Below are 18,801 nucleotides of genomic sequence, written 5' to 3'. Positions count from 1 at the left end.
TTATGTTGTTGTACATATGTACATTTCCTTCTCTTACGTCTATTTAACTTACCTTAAATCTACCCATGTAAAGACCGTTTACGCAGTCTTATATTTTTATACCCTAGCAGGGTATTATAATTTCAGTCAGAAGTTTGCAACGCAGTAAAGGAGACATTTCCGACCGTATAAAGTGTATATATTTTTAATCAGCCGAGTCGATCTAGCCATGTCTGTCCGTTTCTACGCAAACTAGTCCCTCAGTTTTAAAGCTATCTGAATAAAACTTTGCATAGTATAGTCTTCTTAATGTCAGAACGGGTCGGATCGGTCGGCTATTTCAGATACATAGCTGCCATAAAAATGATGGACAAATTTTTTTGGTTTTAATTTCATGAAAATCGGACAACTATATCTTATAGGTGGCGTAGGAACGATCGGGAAATTAAGAGAAAATAATTACAACGTCGTTGTTTTTAACGTATTTTCATTTACTCTGAGATATGAGCTTTTTTTTAATATTTTCGAATTTTGGTATACCTTTTTTGAAAATCGGACTACTATATCAAATAGCTGCCGTATAAATGATCGGTTGATAGATAAAATATAAAGCTGGGAATGTAAAACTGTAACTGTCAAATGTAAAATGTAATGAAACTCTGTTTTGTGTTTTCAGCTTTTAAATTTATAAATATCAAAACCAAATTATTATATGCTATGTATAAATATACAACTTTTATATATTTCCTATTCATTCAACCAGAATGTCTCGATTTTTAATGACCCAATTGCAATCTGCAAGGGTATACAAACTTCGACGTGCCGAAGTTAGCTTCCTTTCTTGTTATTAAAACATTTTACTCAGTGTGCAAGCATCTTGTTTTTATGCTCTGGCAAATAAAAATCAGATATAGCCATTTTCGAGTTAGGCTTTTTTAAGTGAATTTTATTGCATTGCATAACGTTGATTTTACACTTATTAAACATTAATAATTCATATAATAAAAGTTGTCTTAGGTTGTGACTGCGTTAGTGACACCCCAGACAACGTCGTCGTCCTCTTCTTCGTCATGACCCCAACCCTGATCCACCTTTGCATTTAGACTATCATCATTAAATTGTAATGAATCAGCAGCAGCAAAGCGGCTACTGATTGCCTCTGTCGCTCTACTGCCACTGGCTTTTGCGCCAATGACTGGTTCCATGTCCTTGAAGAAGTCGAATTCTGTCAACTCTGAGCCATCGACCGCCGATGTCATCAGTTGCACTTGTATATCAAGTGCACTCAGATCATCGATAAGATGCGTGCTAGTCTTAACTGCCCCAATGGATATGTTTGAGCTGGCTGTAGGATTCGAGGCGGCCTGATAAGTTTCCGAGATCGGGGCACTATTTTTGGTGTCCACATTTTTTGAAGACAAATTATTTTGGATGCCCGCTTCTTCCACTTTTGGCTGCTTATAATGTAATCTCTGCAACTCATCTGTTACATCCCAATCCGACCACATATCGTCTTCATTCCCGTTTGGGGCGTTTTTTTCGTGAGCTTCGCCAACGGAGCTGATGTTCCTGTTGCCGATATCCAGGGAGGATTCCTCACTTAAATTGGCATTTTTATCATCTTCACCTCCGTCTGGACTAAGACGAAGCTCAAAGTGATCCGCACTGCTCACTGTCTCGGTTGGCAAGGGACTACCAGACATCATGAAGCCGTCCTCCTCCACATCGACAGAGCAGCCGTTCATCAAGGGAGTAATAGATCGGGGCTCTTGTACGGGATTTTGTATATCTGTGGAAACAGCAGCGTGCGGCCGACCATCAGAAAAACATCTTTTACGATTCTCACCACCTAGAACTTTGTGGGCCCCCAAAATGGGAACTAAATCAGCCATGCACCTAAGCGTCTTAGCAACTAAGACGTCATTCGTGTCGTTCATGCCGAGCTGCAAGTTTGGCAGAATCTCGGACAATAACTGTTCATCGCTTAAAAGACGAACATAGTCCATGAAGTAGTCGAGGAGTATTAAACGGATCTGAGCATCACGAAGACGAAACATCTTCAGAATGTGCGGCAGTAAATATTTGACATAAATCTGTGGGGAAAACAACGGTACTGTTGCTTTAGCTGTGGTGGCTTTCGTTCGCAAGACATTGGGTGTTACAAATTGGTGGGCTGTTGGATCAAGTAGGACCATCCTAGATAGCAAACTGCTCGCTAGTTCCGAGGCCACAACTTGCTCATCAAAACAACGCAGACGTTCAATCAAAGTAGCGAAGAAATTCTGGCGTTCCTGAACAGACTTTAACGGCAGCTCAAATAAAAAGGAATGTATAAATACAAACTCGTGATTAAAGTAAGGATGCAGTAAAACCGCTGATAGCTTCGGCCTTAGCTCACTAATTTGGTGTTTCATATGTGAGTTGCAGTATTCGCGAAACTCATGATAATGTGGAGTGACGTCTTTAGTGCTACTTCGTTTGTCCAGGACCTGTTCGCAAAGAGTTGCAAACGCAAACTGCTCAAAGTCTTCGCCACGGTTGCTTGGGTCCATAAAATGACGTGCCAAATCGATCAACTGTCCATTCACCTCATTGGCCTTCCACACGTATTCGAATCCAGCGAGACGCCAGTTGCCACTGTCAGTCACATAAATGGAATGGATGCTTATGTTCAAATGTCGAGCAAGAGCTTTCTCAATCAAAAATATAAGACTACACAGTATTGTGCGTAGGCCAAGGCAGATTTGCATTCCACTCTGCTCGGCCAGAACCTCGTTTAAGGGCCGAACTCTCTCTGTAGCTAGATGCTTCTGGCCAGATTTTTCCCAGGTAGCTATGTATTTTAATATATACGGATGCCGGTAGACCATAAGGTTCTGAAATAAAAGCAATTGATAAGTTAATTGACTTTGAATTATGTACATTTTTCTATTCTTTTTATACCTTTATACACCTCTCCATGGGACCTGCACCCTCAGCCCACAACTGACCCTTAACAAGGTGTTCACCTTGGAATACAGATAGGAGCAAGCCGCTGCTGCTTCCTTCTTCATTTGAGGATGCCGAAGATTCGGCGTTGTACAACGTCCAAAAATCATTTGCCTCAACTGCATTTTTCTCAATAATTAAACCCCTCAATTTGCTTCCCTCATTTCCCATTGTTTTTGTGAAGTAGTGCTGGAAGAAACATCGACGATACATCGATAAGAGCTGTGAAACATCGGTTGAGGGATAATATCGATAAAATTATATATTTCTTATTAGGTCTTCCCACACAGCGCATCTGTGAGGAACGGTTGGGATTTTTCGCAGATGCGAATCTCGTGTTCCCACAGAGCTGCATCAAAGTGCATCTGCATCCGAACAGCTGATCGATCAGCTGTGGCTCATGAAAACGTAAACAAAGGCTGTCGAATTGGCAGTTGCAAATTTGAAATGGAGCATTTTCAAACTATTTTGGCTGTTGTACAACAACAAAAGCACAGATTGCGTCAGAATTTATCCGCACTAAATTTAAATGAATTAGATGACAAGGAATTTGAGTTTTTCTAATGATTTTTCTCTAACAAAGAGCAAATTTCGCGATGTGTGTGTATAGGTGGTATAGGCTTCCCAAATCTATAAAATAAAGTAGAGGTAGGCGTTTTATATTAAATAGTAGCAATTGGGGACACTTTGGGTTAAGAATATACAAAACAAAAACGCCAACAACTATTTTGGACATGCTTGTAGCTTTGTCGCCACATTTTAAATTCAATATTTCATTTGTTCCTATACCACTATAACACTTATAGACACTCTTCGTGGAATTTGCTTTTTGTTAGAGAAAAATCATTAGAGAAACTAAAATTCCTTGTTATAATTCATTTAAATTTATTGGGAATAAATTCTGACGCAATCTGTGGTTTTGCTGTTGTTAAACAGCCGAAATAGTTTATAAACTATTCATTTTACTCCAGCATCGGTCCCTTCAGCCATCATTGTTTACGTTTTCATGAGCCACAGCTGATCGATCAGCTGTTCGGATGCGGATGCACTTTAACGCAGCTCTGTGGGAACACGAGTTTCACTTTTTAAAAAAATCCCAACCGTTCCTCACAAATGCGCAGTGTGGGAAACAGTATTAAGTATTTGCCGATATTTTAGACAAGGGAGTACCCGGAATAAATCAATTTTATAAATAAAACATCGATATATCGATATTATTGTGTGTGTATTATAAATTCTATCGAGAGTGGTTGTTGGTGGTGCCAATGTTATTATATTTATTTAAAACTTAAATTTTGTGGGTAAATGCACAAATGGATTTGTACGACGATATTGACACCAAGCCAAGAAGTAGCCAAATAGATGGGTGGTCGTCAGGCATAAAAATGTTACAAACGCAGTTAGCAGTAAAGAAAGCCGTAAAGAAACCGGTGAGTGCCTGAACCGAATCCGTTTTAACGACATCTCACCATCCGAATTTTAGCTGATGACTCCGGTTGTCAACCTGCGAGCCAAACGCCCTGCAGAGGCAGAGGCTCCGCTATCCTTAGCTCCCATGGCAGCGTTGGCGACGACAAAGCCTGTAATTACAGGCAAGGCTCTGCCACCGCCAATGCTGGAGAGCTTGAAAATGGACGACTGGGACTATTTAGACGAATACGACCCACAATGGCCAAATGAATATGAGAAATTAAAGGAAAAGACCAAAAGTGGTGAGAAATCCCGAAACAACAGTGGGAACGGCAGTGGAAGCTGTCGCGAGGAACGCGAAAGAGAAAGGGAGCGGAAAAGAGGACGCGGCGGGCGTCGAGAAAGCCACAGAGAGGATTCGTCTCCGACGAATATAAAATTTAGCGGATTTGGTAATCGACAAAACGTGGAAGAAAGATACAGTCCACCGCTCCCGGGCTTTGGTGCTAAACAGGGGGGCGGAGCCGCCATTGCTCCACCGCCTTCCCTACAAGAGATATTCATTGAAAATGGGGACGGATCGTCAAACGTTACCATACCATATTCTGCCACCTCGGTGGCCGCCAAGATTATGGCCAAATATGGCTTCAAGGATGGCCAGGGCCTAGGAAAGTCCGAACAGGGAATGTCGATGGCTCTGCAAGTGGAGAAAACTTCGAAGCGAGGGGGTCGCATCATTCACGAAAAAGATGTATTTCTGCCGCCCTCGTCGCCGCCATCTGGTCCCATTGACTCACCATCGGAACAAGCAGTGCAACCGTCCCAGCTGCTGTGTCCAGCGCCTCCTGCCAACGGCGAAGACGAGCCCAGCATCACCGAGATCATGAAGTCCCCTAGCAAAGTCGTCCTGCTTCGTAACATGGTTGGGCCCGGAGACGTTGACGAGGAGCTAGAACCAGAGGTGAAGGACGAGTGTAACACAAAGTACGGCGAAGTAACAAGCGTTATCATCCACGAGGCGTTTGGCACTACTCCCGAAGATGCTGTAAAAATATTTGTGGAGTTTAAGCGCATAGAAAGCGCTATTAAAGGTAGAAACGATACATTTTTTATGTGCACCTGTCAGAAAAACTACATACGGTTATTTATGCGGAAAATATGCATAAGTAAAAATATTAAATTCGTAGAAAAAATATATTTAGATTTAGTGTTAGCAACAAGTAACATTTTTAATCAAAAAAGTATGCGAGCAAACTTGAAAGCAATCGAAAATTCGTTATGGAATTTACAATTTATATTCTAAACCAAAGATTTATAATTAATTGGCCATTTTTATGCCCTTGCAGGGTATTACAATTTTAGTCAGAAGTTTGCAACGCAGTGAAGGAGACGTTTCCGACCCTATAAAGTATATATATTCTCGATCAGCATCAATAGCCGAGTCGATCTAGCCATGTCCATCTGTCCGTTTCTACGCAAACTAGTCCCTCAGTTTAAAAGCTATCTGAATGAAACTTTGCATATAGTCTTTTATATAATCTCTCTGCTATATATGTCGGAACGGGCCGGATCGGACGACTATATCATATAGCTGCCATACAAGCGATTGGTAAATGTAGAGGAAATGTAAAGCTGGGAATGCAAAACTGTAACTGTCAAACTGTAAACATAATAAATATACAGGTAAAATGTAATGAAATAATATCTGCAAGGGTATAAAAACTTTGGGGTGCCGAAGTTAGCTTCCTTTCTTGTTTTTCCTAACTTTATTTTACATCATTATTCAGCTAATAGCAAGGTTAGCGGTCAGAATGTTCTTACTAGTTTCAGTCAATCCGTATATGACTCTGCTGTATTCTTTCAACAAATGAAAGTAAAACACATAAAATAAAATGAAAGGAAAAATCTTAAAGTAGAAAAGTTTCTTCAAAATGTTACAACATACCTAAGAATACAGTATTCTACATCATATTTTCGTTCGCATAGTTTTTCTGGCAAGTGTACATGTTTGGTTAACATTAAAGCTCTTTTTTTTTTATTGATCCCTAGCTGTCGTGGACCTAAATGGACGTTTCTTTGGGGGCCGACAAGTGCGAGCTGGATTTTACAACTATGATAAGTTTAAAAGTTTTCAGTTAAATTAATTGTAATAAAGGTGCTGTTGCATGCAAAAAACCGGAAAACAAACGATCTCCTTGAAAAAATATGCTATACCAATTTTCTGTAGTCAAGGAGTACGAAGCTAAGAAATAGAAAATACGAACTTACATTGATTCGCCTCAAAAAGTAGTTCAGTCGTTGCAGTGTCAAGTTCTCGCAGAACCCAAGACAGTTTTATAATTTTGTCAACTTTAAGCCTATTACACAACCTTCCTCCCTCTCATTTAAATATCTACATAGTTGCTGTGTTATTTAAAGTATTTATGCAATATTACTGATTTTAAACAGATTTATTTTACATCATGCTTAAATCAAGCCTTGTTTTCAGTCCTAGTTTTCACGAAAGCTTTCTTTTTTATTTAGATTTTCAAACTGTTTAAGCCAGTTTATTTAGCAGGTCCCGGCTTGGCTTCTCCCTTCTCAAATCGTTTTTTTATCTTTTGAAAATGTCTACTTCCCCCTCTAATTTTTATAATCCACCTATGAAATTACTAGACTTTCATTCTGAATAATAGACTGACGACTGAATTACTGAAAGTATCGGCGATGTATCAAACAAAATCTCAGTCGCAAGACAAGGACTAATTCTTCTATATTCTCGTATATGATCTTTAATTATGGACCTAAAAGGAAGCAATAAAATCCTTTAATTTATACATACTATTTGGCGACACTGAAAATATCGTATAAGTTTTTTTCAGCTGCCGAAGTTTGTAAACCCTTGCAGTTTCTAATTGAATTATTAGGAATCGATTGTTGTTCTTTAAAGAAAAACTGACAGGAGGAATACAAAAATCTATACATTATATTATTTTACACAATGATGTTGATAAAATTTGAAACATTATTCTATAATCGCATTAAACTACTACGTCCCGGTTAAAATATATAATATAGTATAAATTATAAATAGTACTTTAAGTCGGCTCGAGTTCGAGGAGGGGTGGGGCAATTGTATTGTTTAGTACAACACTTCACGTCAGACAAAGCGGACGTGTAAATAAAATCTGAAGAGGGTGTCCGATGAGCAGTGGAGTATGCTTAAGAAAAAGAGAAGTATGTACATAAAAACAGCTGAATAATACGATCAAATTTTCAAAATTTTAGAGAAAAAAAAATTAGTTATTTGTTTACGTAATGGGTAGTAATTGAATTGACGCTGATGTACATTAAGCACAGTAAAATATATTTTTTTAACTTTTGATTTAATTACAATTACAATTACAGAAATAAATCAGGTATCTAACTTCGGGCCTCTTAAGTCTGTATATGTAATTCTTTGTTTTTTTCAGTATTTAAATGTATAAAGTTTATTATATTATTTGTATATATATTTAAATCTCATATATAGTTTTTTTATACGATTACTTTATTTTTTTTAATTTTATCAAAACCAAAATATTATATTTTATGTATAAATACACAACTTTTATGTATTTCCTATTATATTGTTCTATTAATTTGACCAGAATGGTTTGATTCGTAACTGCAAGGGTAAACAAACTTCGGCGTGCCGAGGAAATGTCGTAATCAACACTTGCACTTGAAAAAATAAAAATATTAGTATTTTTTTTTCATTAGTTTTTTTTTACTTTGAATGGTAGCCTAGACCTCTAAATATTTTTTATACAAAAATAAATAATTTATTTTAAAATGTGTTCTTATATATACACTTAATTTATTTGGCTAACTTTATCCGTTTCACCATAAATTATATGCACCGAATGAACCTTACCTCTACTTTTATGTTGATTCATGATTTAATAAAATTGTGGCGATATCAACCGTAAACGGTTTGTTTATTGTAATTTACGAAATGTTTTCTGAATGTTTCTGTTTATTGACAGAAACTGATTGCTGCTCATTAAGTAGTTTTGGTAATCGCAGCAACACAACTGTTCTTACATAGTGCTTGTGTTAAAATATATATATATATATAAATAAATTAAGGCCCATAAAAAATCATTCTAACATACTTAGGTAATACAAGAGCTAATTCTGATTCAATGCTTCTAATAAGGTGAAAAGTGGGCGATGAAATTAAATAAACATCCCACACGATTATAATTCAGCTGTTATAATCGCCGCAGCCATTTTCCTCGTTGCCCATCGTCCAATAATGATCTAAAATATCTTCGCTTGTGAAGCGGACATCTGGGTCGGACTGCAACATGTTGGCGATTAGATCACGCACTCCGTCTCCTATATCGGACCAATATGGATCGGGGAACTCGTAAACTCCTGATATAATTGCGTCGAAGAGAGGTTCCTGTTGGTTGTCAAGTGCCACGAAGGGTGGGAATCCGCACAGCAATATATACAAAATTATACCAGCAGCCCATACGTCAATCTTTTTTATAAACGCAAATATAGGAACAAAATATTTAATGTAAATGAGTGAACGTTATTCCAATTTACTTATTATTACTATTATTATTACCTTCAATCCGTAGCCCACCTCCAATAATATTTCAGGTGCCACATAAGTGGGCGTACCACAGACGGCATAAAGTGGTTCTGTTACCTCGCAGGCTAGTCCAAAATCAGCTAGTTTTAGTTCAACAACATTTCCATATTCATCCAGTTCAACCTGTAAACGCGAATTGCACACATCATTATTTTGCATTAAAACAACTGGCTATACACTGGTCGACAAAATATTATCAATAACATGTTTAGGTTGCTGCAGTAAAAACAACAATTTATCTTATCTAGATTAGTATATGGAAACTGCCGCTGTTTTCTTTTTTCAGTTCGGAAACATTTTTTTAATAATGATCATTCTGTAAATATACATATATGCATACATATATAACCGAATTTCGATTTATTTTATGAAAATCGGACGACGATATTTTATAGGTATCATAGAAAATCAGCATTTAAACTTATAATGTTTATTATATTATATATATAAATCTAAAATATAGTTTCTTTTATATGGTTAAACCTTTTTAATATCCATGCAGGGTATTATAATTTATTTTACTCAGAAGTTTGCAACGCAGTGAAGGAGACCTTTCCGACCCTATAAAGTATATATATTCTTGTTCAGCATTAACATCCAAGTCGATCTAGCCATGTCCGCCTGTCCGTACGCTACGCAAACTAGTCCCTCAGTTTTAAAGCTATCTGAATGAAACCTTTCATATAGTCTTCTATATACTCTCACTGCTATATATGTCGGAACGCGCCGAATCGGACTACTATATCATATAGCTTCCATACAAATACTTTCAACTACTTTGCGATATTAGCCTTTTTTAATATTATAGAATAAATTTTATGAAAATCGGACTACTATATCATATAGCTGCCATAGAAAGGATCGGTTGATGTAGATAAAATATAAGGCTGGGAATGTAAAACTGTAACTGTCAAATGTAAAATGTAATGAAACTCTGTTTTGTGTGTGTTTTCAGCATTTAAATTTATAATATAAATATCAAAACCAAATTATTATATGCTATGTATGAATATACAACTTTTATATATTTCATTTTATTTTCTTCTATTAATTTAACCAGAATGGCTCGATTCTTAATGATCCAATTGCGAACTGCTGGGGAATACAATCTTCGGGAAGCCGAAGCTAGCTACCGTTCTTTTTTTTTTTAGTTATATCTAATGATTATCTTTAAAAATAAAATTACAAAATCTAAACATAAATATTGTCATTTAATTTTTATAATATACCTTATAATGATTACGGGCCTGGTAAAAACAATTAATTGAAAAAAAAAAATATCCTATATTTTATCCTTAATAACTTCCTTTAAATTGTTGTGTTTATAATCTATTCACTAATTACTTAAGAAAACTCTAAAGAAACACAGGGCATTTCTTTTGCAGAAAAAGGAAAAAGTTTGTAAAGGCCTCTTTGCAAACTATAATTTTGGACATCTTTACAACTTAAGACCATTTTAAAATAGTAAAAGTGAGTTTGATTTTTAAATTCACTAATTACTTAAGGGGGGACATCTGAGTAACTGGCAAAAAAAAAGCCCATTTTCTAGAATTTTTTTTGGCCAAATGAAAAAGCCAATCGAAAAATTTTAAAATAGGTTTGATAATGTTAGATGTGAACTACAAAATAATTTTTTTTTTAATAAATCGAAAACAAAATGGCGGCTGTGCAGCATGTCTTCGTAGGCCCTATTTTTTTGAAAGGGGTCCATGGCCGAAAACCTAACGTCCTTAATTTTTGATCTAGAACAAAAAATCAAATTTTGTTAGTTTCTGTATCTCAATCGCTATCGACACATTTTTCGATATTTTGATTTTTAGCAAAATGGTGAGTGATTAAAGAAAATGTTAAATTTTCATGAAAAAAAAACGTCACAAAATTTTTGATAAAAAAAAAAGTAAGAAAATAACAAAAAAATCCTACGTGTGTCGATAGCCATAGGTATTTTGGATATACTGTCAAAATTTCAGATCGATCGGTTAAGATTTGTTCGAGTTATGTTTTCGGCCAACTCAAAAAAAGTGGTTTTGAGAAAAACGCGTTTAAAGTTTTAAAATCGTATATGATTACATGTGAGGCATCGCCGCAGAATGGAAAATTTCGACACTTAGAAACTTTTGCCGGACTCTATCTTTTGATATGTTATTTTCAAGACCCTAAAGTATTTTTTAAGCAAAAAAAATTTCGATTTTAAAAAAAAGTTACTCGGATGTCCCCCCTTAAGAAAACTCTAAAGAAACACAGGGCATTAAAAAAGTAAGTCTTTTCTTTTGCCGAAAAAGGAAAAAGTTTGTAAAGGCCTCTTTGCAAACTATAATTTTGGACATCTTTACAACTTAAGGCCATTTTAAAATAGTAAAAGTGAGTTTGATTTTTAAATCATTTAAATTATTATACTGCAAAGTGCGCTAATTGATCTATTTTTGAAAGCAGATAAATGAATTTTAGTTATCCGTCAGTGAATCTAGACTAGCATTCAGACATTTATTCATTCATTCATCAGCATTTAAGCTGAAATAATCACTAAAACAATCTGAGTAAATAATTGATTACAGCAGCCTTTTAAGTCATTGATGTGGATACAATAATTTTATAAAAAACAAATAAGGAAGCTATTTTTAGCACGCCGAAGTTTTTGTGTACATTTTTTTTGTAATTTTGTGTTACTTTTTGTATTGAAAAATATTTAGAGGTATATAGGAAATCTCTAGGGAGCCCTAAAAAAAATGGTTTTTCGGGTTACATCCTAACTGTCTACAGATTAAATGATATCGGATCAAAATAATTTGAGTTCGTTAAAGCATAAGTGTACTTACTCACTTGGCGTTTTTATTTTAAAAAAGTATTCCTGATTTTTTATTAAAATTGAAAATCAAAACCACGGATTTCGAAAAAATTGTAACTTTGTTACATTAAAAATGTAACACAATACAAACTTAAAAAAGTTCCTGTTGAATTAGTTAAAGAAGTAATGTGCCAAATTTCAAAACGATTAATCCTACTTTGAAAATTGATCATTTCAGGAGAGCGATTTAAACTTTGTAATACTTTTGAGCACCAATAGACCCCCGTTCAACTACGCATAATTTCGTAAATTTTGATATCACCAACGAGAAACTTTGACAAATATTGTTAGGAAATTGGACATTAATAAAAAAAAAAAAAAAAATACTAAAACAATAAATAAATACCATAATCCGCCCTAATAGAAAGTTTACAAGTTATTTTTATCTACCTTGAAATATGGAAATGTTTTATGATTTCAGAATTTATTTTAATTAATTAAATAAAATAAAATAATAAAATAATTAAATTTCAAACTGCTCTTTTTGGTTTTAAATCATAGCTCTTATGTACAGTCCCTGATCAAAACTGTGACCTGCGTGATAGTGACCTACATTTTTTCTGACTAGAAGTAGAATATATATTTTATAAGAAATTGTTGTTTCGACAAACCTAGTTTGGTGTCAACCAGTGTTAACCTGTAATTGAGAGATTAGCTTACGAGGAGGTTCTCCGGCTTAATATCTCGGTGTACAATACCCATGGAATGTAGGTAAGACATGGCTGAGCCCAAATGCCTGATCATTATGCGTGATTGAGTCTCTGAAAAGCGCGTCACCTGCGTGATCGCATCAAAAAGGTCACCACCTAAATTTCAGACAAAGATTACTTAAATTTTTCTTGCTATTAATATTACTTATGTTATTAACTTACCACTCACATACTCTAGTACAAGATACATATTGGCCTGATGGTCAACATCCATTATAAGTGATATTATATGCGGGTGATCCAGTTTTTTCATAACTCGAACTTCAGCGTCAATGTAATGCTCCTTGCCTTTGCATTTGCTCTTATCGATGATTTTTAGGGCAAAGGTATCACCCGTTTCACGCACCTTTATTTTTAGCACAACGGCAAAGTTACCGTCGCCAATTATTTCGCCAAGTGTGTATTGATCGCGAATAGCTAATGGCAAATCCCCGATTCCAACGCCAGTGCCTTTGAGAAACGCAGCTTGATCATCATCAACCTCGGTGACGGTGAGCGGCGCCGTCTTGAATTCGGAATCTGAATCTAGCGTTGGCGCGAAAATCTTTTTGCTCTTGACTGGCATCTTGGGTTTGGGACCTTTGCAGGTCGTACCCGCCGTGCGCAGGGTCTTGCGAATGGCATTGATCGCCCGTTGCTCATCAACCTCCAACTTGAAATCTTCTGTGGAGTTAACGCGCTCTGTACCATAAGCAAAGAAAATGTCATCCGGGCCGAAAAAGTCAGCCAGCTGCACCACAGATACGCCAGATAACGTGAAGACCTTTCTCACATAGCCTGTGTCCAGACGGACCACTTGGGTGATGGCGGTCAACACATGATCGAAGCTTGGACTGTTTCGTTTGTTTAGCAGCAAGCGCATTATGCGTCGTGGCTTTGTTCCATTGCGTATTAATGTCACAATGCGAGGATAAACCACATTGAGCCGTTCAGTGCAACGAGACGTGTTGAAAGGACTCCCATTGCCTACAGCTGGAGCTAGGGTACTAGACAGTAAAGATCCGTTCTTTAATGGTGAGGAAGGGCGCTGAAGCTTGGCCAACCGCTGATTGTTCGTGCGGCTATTGTTGGTTGCCAACGTCAAATTGGCCAACGGCTGGGAGCTGGTATTATACTCTACTTTCTTGAAGTTCTCGTTATTGCAGGAACAAACGTAGCTCTGGCCATCTTCCAGCTCATTCAGTGCAATAATCTGTTTTAGAATAATTCCATATGGGATAAACTAGCTTATACAAAAGGGCATGGTTCATAAAATACTAACCTTTTTTCCATACATGTTGTAGATGGTGCGAACGGCTCCCGGTATCTTGACATTCTCCTCCAGCAATCGAGTTAGGTCCTCGAAGAGACTCTCAAACGACCGATAACGTTCATTAGACACTGGAATGGTTATGCCTGGATAGAAACGATCGCCGTTGCGATAGAATTTAATCCTATGCGCCTTGCGAGTCGGTGTACGATTGCTCGAAATACGTTTTTTGATATGTGAGGATGCACTGACAGATGAGACGCCCAAAGATGACGTTGCACTTGCTGTTCCGTTTGTTCCATCGCCTTCAATGACATTTGTTGAAAGACGCGCCGCAGAGGTAGAGGTTGAAGATGCGGCGCTCAGCGAGCCGTTTGATTTTCCCACACTACCACTGGCGGTAAGAGAACCACTATTATAGTTTGCAAGCTCACTGAACTCCATTTCAAGCCTCGAGTTACAACTAGCGGGACTGCTGCAGTCCCGATTAACGTTGTCGGATTCCTCCTGAAGCTTTTCTTCAACGTTGTCCGGTAATGCCTTTTTTAGAGTAGCGTTGGTGGTGACTGTCGCCGATGATTGGAGGGAGAGTGCTGCGGAAGTGCATTGAAGGCTGTTCATTTTAACCGTTTGAACATCCATTCTGTAGTTAAAATAAAAGTATAAGATAGTAAGCATAGGTAACCTTCAGTTATTATATTATTTCCAAGATTTTCCAATAAGGAAACCATTTAAGGTTAATTCGGTGCAAAACCGGTCAAGTTAGCTTAATGAATTTAATATATTCAGGCCTGCTCCGGTAATCGAAAACGGGAAGATTTTTTCGTTTTCGTTTTTGAAAACGAGAAATTGGTGCTCCGGAAATCGAAAACGAAAGATCTTTTTGATTTGAAAAACGGGCACCTTTTTCTGGCCGGAATGAAAAGTAAATGGCTTTTTTATATGAAATCAGAACTTATTTACAAAACGGAAAAAATAGTTTACTCAGTGGTCTATTGATGTTTATTCCACACCACCATAAGATCATTCTAGCAGGTAGTTATTTTATTATAATTTATTTCTGATCGCACCTCAGATTTGACAACAAAATTTTTGCCGTGTTTACCAAGTCTTCTCGTTTTGGCGATAGGTCGATAAGTTCACCGCAAAAAGTTATCGCCAAGGTTGCCATATTGTTGGTGGAACGAAACAGCCAGTTAAAAATACTTATAAAATATAAATGAATACATTAATAACTTTAAAGGACCGCCAAAATGGTTGTTTATAATTAATGCTATTTAATGTAATTACTTAAATGGTCCATATTAACCAAATAATTATTTAAGACCACCGGAATTAAAGCTGTGAAAAGTGTGGCAGCATCTTAGGTGCCTAGATTTGCTTAACTCTAGCATTTTTTGCCTTTTTCTGGCTTAGAAAAAGGGCAATTGCAAATATAAAAGGCAGTACTTTACGTTGTTTGCTTATTACCAAAAACACAAGTTAGCTGCTTGAGCAGTGAGAAACGATGAGAAAACGAAACATTCCGAAAGCAGAAATTTTTCGAAAACCGGAGCAGCTAAAACCGAAATGGTTCGTTTTCGCCCAAAACGAAATCAAAAAAATTTTACGATTACCGGAGCAGGCCTGAATATAACATATATTAACACATTTGAAAAAAAAATGTAGACGTCCAGGAGTAATTGGGAATCTCCCGAGTTTCCTCAAAAAGAGTAGGTTTTCGGTGACATCCTAACTGTTCACAAAAACAACCGATATCAAACAACTATATTGCATTTGTTAAAGGATAAGTGTCCGAGGTATTCACGTGGCGTTTTAGTACCCTTGCAGGGTATTATAATTTCAGTCAGAAGTTTGCAACGCTGTGAAGGACACCTTTCCGACCCTAAAAGTACAGCTGTGTTCATTGAAATAGCAGCCTACGACCTGCACGTTTAAGATTGGAAAATACTGTTGCAAACACTATTTTCATAAAAAAAATTTTTCATAATGACTTAGTGTATTTAATTATTAACAATACCACAATCATTTAATTTAGGTAACATAAACCTTTTAGAAGACATAGCTAATAACAACACAAAAGGTCTATATTATGCTGTTCATTGAAAAAGCAGTCAAAAACTAAAATTCTACATAAATTTAAAAATATCGTATAAGAAACCTATTTCTTTTGAAATTCTTATTGACTAATAATATTTTGTTAACCAGAATGGCTCGATTCTTAATGATCCAATTGGAAACTGCAATGGTATTCATATATCGACATGCAGAAGTTAGCTTCCTTTCTTGTTATTTTTTAAAATTTTCCAGATTTTTATTTATTTATTTTTTTTTTTTTCAAAATTGGAAGTAAAACCCCCAAAGTCATATTAAAAAAGCTCTACATGAGTACCTGTAGAATTAGTTAAAGAGGAAATGTTCAACATTTCAAACCGATTGGTTGAGTAGAATTTCAGTTATCGTGTGTTTCAGGAGAGTACTTTAAACTTTGTGATACTTATACATTGAACACCAAAAGATCTCCGTTCAGCTCTGCATAACTTCGTCAATTTTGCTATGATCGATGTAAAACTTGGACACAGATATTAAAAGATATTAGGTAGCTGTCAATGCACCAAATTATTATTTTTAAGATCACATGTCGTATTTAGAGGGTGTCGTTCTGATAATAACATTAAATATAAACGCAACAATTTCCGACAGAAAAAAACATAACTGCAGTGAATGTAAGTCCTGTTATGCTAGTAATTTTTTGGTTCCCTGATATAGTGGATTGTAATAAAACACCCCGGGAGATCCCCTAAATGTTTTGCATCAATACCAATAAATTCTCAAATGTACATACCTAAGCTCTTTGGGCGATCTTTTTTATAACGTTTTGCGAAACATGTTGGAAGGAAACTTTTTATTAGGATAATCCCAATCCCAATTTTTTTGAGAAGAATCAGTAAATTCAAAAATTTGCATGTGTTCACATTTTTTTTTTTTTTTTTGTTGCTTATATTCACAAACTCCCCTCGTATCGTTGCTATCAAAGCAACCCACCAAGGTCCTGTCGCCACTCCCATGGAATCTGGTGATAGACGATCTGATCTAGAGATTCGAGAGGCCACTATACTGCTTTACGCATCCATGACGCTTAGCAGCACATGGGGCTTCTCACCCTCTCTAATGCACTGGGTCTGCACATCGGTGGTGCGTCCGACTCTGCTGTATGGAGTCTCATCTCAACGTACATATAACATGATCATGGAAAGAACGCGGCAGGCACTGCTCTGCTTAACACTGGTCGAAACAAGACCAGTATATCTGATCACATAATACCCAGAACGTGCCTGGACGTTAAAGCAACAACATTAACGGGACATGATGACTGGAAAATGGGTCAGAGCCTTGCTCAAAACCTCAACATCTATACTGACGGCTTTCGGGAACGGATAGTTTAAAGCGGTCTCCTGCCATACACGATAACTTAACTTAGTCTACTCAACCAATCGTTAGGAAATTTGTAACATCATTTTTTGAACTAACTCTACATGTACATTTTTTAATTTTAAATGATTGTTATTTTTTATTTAACAAACCAGCTTAATTTTGTAGTAAACAATCGGCGTTTTGCCTTTCAATTAAAAAAAAACGGGAAAATAAATAAAGACGGCACGTGAGTACCTCGGGACACTTATCCTATAAGTAATGCATTTTACTTTTTCATATCGGAAGTTTTTGTGGACAGGATGTACATACATATGTACACCGAAAATCACATTTTTTTTACGATATTCCCTATCACAAAATATTTTTTAATATAAAAATTAAAAAAAAAAGATGGGCTCATGTACGTTGTTATATATACATATTTAATTCATTAAGCTAAATTCAACCGTTTCGCAAATTTTTTTTTTAATGTGCCGGATTGGATTGGAATTCTAGCGGTACGAATACTGTTGTGAGTCATGCACAAACAGGTAAAAACATACTTACATATGTACATAAAAACGTGTACATATGAATATATATGTAAGTATCTATAGACTGGAAAAAGGTTTAGTTAATTCAATATTAGTACGTTTATACATGCATACATACATACACATGTCTGAAAACAACAGAATTTCTACTTTCGCTAAGAGAAAATATGCCTTGCAAAAAGCCATCATTAATAATAGCGGTATCATAACAAACTACGAAAATGTTACATATGTACATATATACACACATATGCACATATATAGATATCAGTTGAATATGCGAGAGGGTACGAAAAACTGTTTCATATGGCAAAGACTATGACTCCTCTTGCCCATCATGAGTCGTAATGAAAGCAATTAGCTTATCTATTAGTTTCCCTTTTCCTCTAACACGCTTGAGGTGTGCAAGGAGTGTATGTACATACATATGTATGGTCTCTGTTATTTGTGCAAGCTTGCATCTTATTTGTCCGGGGCCTTACAATTTTACTAATCAATGTACTATGTATAATTCCGGTAAGCCAACGAGGCAGCTTTTATACATACATATGTACAACTACACATGCCTACATACTTATACATATGCATGAAAAAACAAAGATTGTATTGTTTGTTTTATTTTTATGAACTACTGCCAGAGTACGACTCTTGTTGTTAGAATTAAAACACGACAATCTTGGCCTGACAAACATTTTCTTCACTTTCACTTAATAAATACACAGATTGTGGACATTTCAGTTCGGTATTCCTTACCAGACTCTTCACTACTCACGCCACTCCACTCCCTCGGCACAAATACAAGCTATAATCACGGGTTATGAATCGAGCAGAATGGCGCAGCGTTTTGTTCCTATTTTTTATATTAAATTTTCTTTAGAGTTGTTTATTAAATATTCTAAAATAATGACCGAACTTCATAGCAAATTTCCGTACGCCCAAAAAAAAAACAGTATGACCAGGGCGCCGTAAACCAATGTATGTACATACATATATATGTAGGTAGAATTGTCAAAGCTGGACAGCTG

The 18,801-nt window shown here is 36.2% G+C and overlaps 3 protein-coding genes across 6 annotated transcripts; 1 reads left to right on the top strand and 2 right to left on the bottom strand.

Moving 5' to 3' along the window:
- Nucleotides 1-902: 902 nt before the first annotated feature.
- On the bottom strand, nucleotides 903-3,151 carry LOC108072468 (protein-associating with the carboxyl-terminal domain of ezrin). Its single transcript, XM_017163629.3, has 2 exons — nucleotides 2,923-3,151; nucleotides 903-2,855 (listed from the first exon to the last, which is right to left on the bottom strand). The coding sequence occupies exons 1-2, from the start codon at nucleotides 3,136-3,138 to the stop codon at nucleotides 993-995; spliced, it is 2,079 nt and encodes a 692-aa protein (XP_017019118.1). The 5' UTR covers nucleotides 3,139-3,151; the 3' UTR covers nucleotides 903-992.
- Nucleotides 3,152-4,195: 1,044 nt separating this feature from the next.
- On the top strand, nucleotides 4,196-7,973 carry Spf45 (splicing factor 45). Its single transcript, XM_017163614.3, has 3 exons — nucleotides 4,196-4,397; nucleotides 4,451-5,468; nucleotides 6,427-7,973. Exons 1-3 carry the CDS (start codon nucleotides 4,281-4,283, stop codon nucleotides 6,519-6,521), a joined length of 1,230 nt encoding a protein of 409 aa, XP_017019103.1. The 5' UTR covers nucleotides 4,196-4,280; the 3' UTR covers nucleotides 6,522-7,973.
- Nucleotides 7,974-8,306: 333 nt separating this feature from the next.
- Nucleotides 8,307-18,732, bottom strand: LOC108072463 (serine/threonine-protein kinase GA29083). Of its 4 annotated transcripts, none has more exons than XM_070283714.1 (6): nucleotides 18,530-18,732; nucleotides 13,821-14,451; nucleotides 12,722-13,751; nucleotides 12,510-12,655; nucleotides 8,978-9,127; nucleotides 8,307-8,887 (listed from the first exon to the last, which is right to left on the bottom strand). In XM_070283714.1, the coding sequence occupies exons 2-6, from the start codon at nucleotides 14,448-14,450 to the stop codon at nucleotides 8,606-8,608; spliced, it is 2,238 nt and encodes a 745-aa protein (XP_070139815.1). In that variant the 5' UTR covers nucleotide 14,451; nucleotides 18,530-18,732; the 3' UTR covers nucleotides 8,307-8,605. The 4 variants fall into 4 exon arrangements, with proteins under 4 accessions (XP_070139815.1, XP_070139816.1, XP_070139817.1 ...); XM_070283715.1 differs by having other exon boundaries at nucleotides 18,549-18,732; XM_070283716.1 differs by having other exon boundaries at nucleotides 13,821-14,401; nucleotides 18,530-18,731.
- Between the last annotated feature and the right edge of the window lie 69 nt (nucleotides 18,733-18,801).

Source organism: Drosophila kikkawai, chromosome 2R (genome assembly GCF_030179895.1).
Source record: "Drosophila kikkawai strain 14028-0561.14 chromosome 2R, DkikHiC1v2, whole genome shotgun sequence".
Classification (NCBI taxonomy): Eukaryota; Metazoa; Arthropoda; class Insecta; order Diptera; family Drosophilidae; genus Drosophila; species Drosophila kikkawai.
Note: the sequence above shows the minus strand (reverse complement) of the source record. Positions and strands in the feature narration are given on the sequence as shown.